Source organism: Portunus trituberculatus, chromosome 2, assembly GCF_017591435.1.
Source record: "Portunus trituberculatus isolate SZX2019 chromosome 2, ASM1759143v1, whole genome shotgun sequence".
Classification (NCBI taxonomy): Eukaryota; Metazoa; Arthropoda; class Malacostraca; order Decapoda; family Portunidae; genus Portunus; species Portunus trituberculatus.
Window position 1 is genome coordinate 9,998,803 of NC_059256.1, and position 2,500 is coordinate 10,001,302.

General features: G+C 48.7%; 1 protein-coding gene across 1 annotated transcript in view; it reads right to left on the reverse strand.

The window, feature by feature from the left end:
• Nucleotides 1–2,500, reverse strand: part of LOC123505352 — a 20,625-nt gene that overhangs the window by 4,090 nt on the left and 14,035 nt on the right. Inside the window, 1 exon segment of the mRNA XM_045256571.1 lies at nucleotides 1–425. This exon segment is cut by the window's left edge and continues 1,200 nt beyond it. Coding sequence (XP_045112506.1) covers nucleotides 1–200 — 200 coding nt within the window. The 5' untranslated portion in view covers nucleotides 201–425.

The following is a 2,500-nucleotide window of genomic DNA, read 5'->3' on the forward strand; positions in this document are numbered from 1 at the left end:
GCCTTGCCCGCCGGCACCAGCAGCAGCGTGGAGGCCAGGGAGGGGTTGGCCAGGGTGGGCACGCCCACGCCCAGGTACTGCCCCTTGATCACCTTGGCCAGCTGGGGCCGGGGACACCGCCCCGCCACCTCCTTCAGGTACGACCCCTCCTCGCCCCACTGCACGGCGCTCACCACGGCAGCCACGTCACTGCTCGTCATCCTGCTGCTGCTGCCGCCACACACCCGCCCACGCCCATCACAACGCAAACACACACCACTCCACCTCACACCCAACACCTACACCTGCCACGCCCGCGCCGGCCGGCCAAGCATCGCGCCTGCTGCTGCTGCTGCTGCTGCTGCCCAGTGGCAGGTGTCCAGTGTCCAGTGCCCAGTGTCCAGTGTCCAATGCCCAGTGCCTGCTGCTGCCTCACGCGGTGCACCCTGTAATGAAGGCAGGCTTAGATGACGACACACACACACACACACACACACACACACACACACACACACACACACACACACACACACAGGGAAAGACAGAGAGAGAGAGAGAGAGAGAGAGAGAGAGAGAGAGAGAGAGAGAGAGAGAGAAAACCACACCCAGAGCACACTTTCAGAAGGTCAGACAATAACTGCTCTCTCTCTCTCTCTCTCTCTCTCTCTCTCTGTGTGTGTGTGTGTGTGTGTGTGTGTGTGTGTGTGTGAGTTACATATGGATTGAGTAATTAATTAAAATGTGATAATTGTGAAGATTTTATCATGTGCGTGCGTAAAATGTGTGTGTGTGTGTGTGTGTGTGTGTGTGTGTGTGTGTGTGTGTGTGTGTGTGTGTGTGTGTGTGTAATCATGGCAAATCACAGCTTGCAACACGCACATGACAAACACACGCACACACACACACACAGGCATGTATGTGTGTGTCTGTGTGTGTGTTTATATATATATATATATATATATATATATATATATATATATATATATATATATATATATATATATATATATATATAGAGAGAGAGAGAGAGAGAGCGCAGTAACTTCACCAGGTCATCTCTCTCTCTCTCTCTCTCTCTCTCTCTCTCTCTCTCTTTACTGATCGCTCACAGCAACATTAATAATACAGTTACTCCTCTCTCTCTCTCTCTCTCTCTCTCTCTCTCTCTCTCTCCCGTTAGGAATACAGGCTGCCCCTCATCCCCTTTTTATGAGAGAGAGAGAGAGAGAGAGAGAGAGAGAGAGAGAGAGAGAGAGAGAGAGAGAAATGACCTGGGTATACCGCCACGTACTCTCACCCCTTCTCACCCCTCTCTCTCTCTCTCTCTCTCTCTCTCTCTCTCTCTCTCTCTCTCTCTCTCTCTCTCTCATTATTATCATTGTTGTTATTTACATGATAAAAGAAAGTAAAACGAAAAATGTCAACAAAAATAAAGATAAAAGATAATTAGAGAGAGAGAGAGAGAGAGAGAGAGAGAGAGAGAGAGAGAGAGAGAGAGAGAGTTAGTTAAAGTCACGGAAGCAAACAAGTCATAATACATCTCTCTCTCTCTCTCTCTCTCTCTCTCTCTCTCTCTCACACACATACACACAAACAAACAAAAAAATAAACAAACATTTCATTGACGTCACAACCCCTCCCCCAAACAATGACCCTGACCCCCATAGACACCCCAGGACCCCAAGGACGACCCCCCACTGACCACCGCCCCCCACGAGCAATATGTCACGGAAGGTCGAAAATCACAAGGCATTATTAAGAGTTAACGATCTTATGAGCTGTGTGTGTGTGTGTGTCTCTCTCTCTCTCTCTCTCTCTCTCTCTCTCTCTCTCTCTTTAAATTCTCTACGGGATGCAAGAAGGAATCACACACACACACACACACACACACACACACACACACACACACACACACACACAGCAAAACTAGTAGTAGTAGTAGTAGTAGTAGTAGTAGTAGTAGTAGTAGTAGTAGTAGTAGTGGTAGTAGTGGTGGTGGTGGTGGACAAAGAAAAAGAGGAGGAGGAGGAGGAGGAGGAGGAGGAGGAGGAGGAGGAGGAGGAGGAGGAGGAGGAGGAGGAGGAGGAGGAGGAGGAAGAGAAGAGGAAGAGGAGGAGGAGGAGGAGGAGGAGGAAAAATCAGAAAGAATTTGGAGGTTATTTGGGAAACTGTCACACACACACACACACACACACACACACACACACACACACACACACACACACACACACACACACACACACACACACACAAGGACAAAAATGTGAATTATGGTTAGTCAAGGCGAGGAGGAGGAGGAGGAGGAGGAGGAGGAGGAGGAGGAGGAGGAGGAGGAGGAGGAAAGTATTAATATGAAAAGAGAACAACAACAACAATAATAATAAGATGAATAAGAAGAAGAAGGAAGAAGAAAGAGGAAGAGGAAGAGGAGGAGGAGGAGGAGGAGGAGGAGGAGGAGGAGGAGGAATATAAGAAGAAGAAGGAAGAAGAAAGAGGAAGAGGAAGAGGAGGAGGAGGAGGA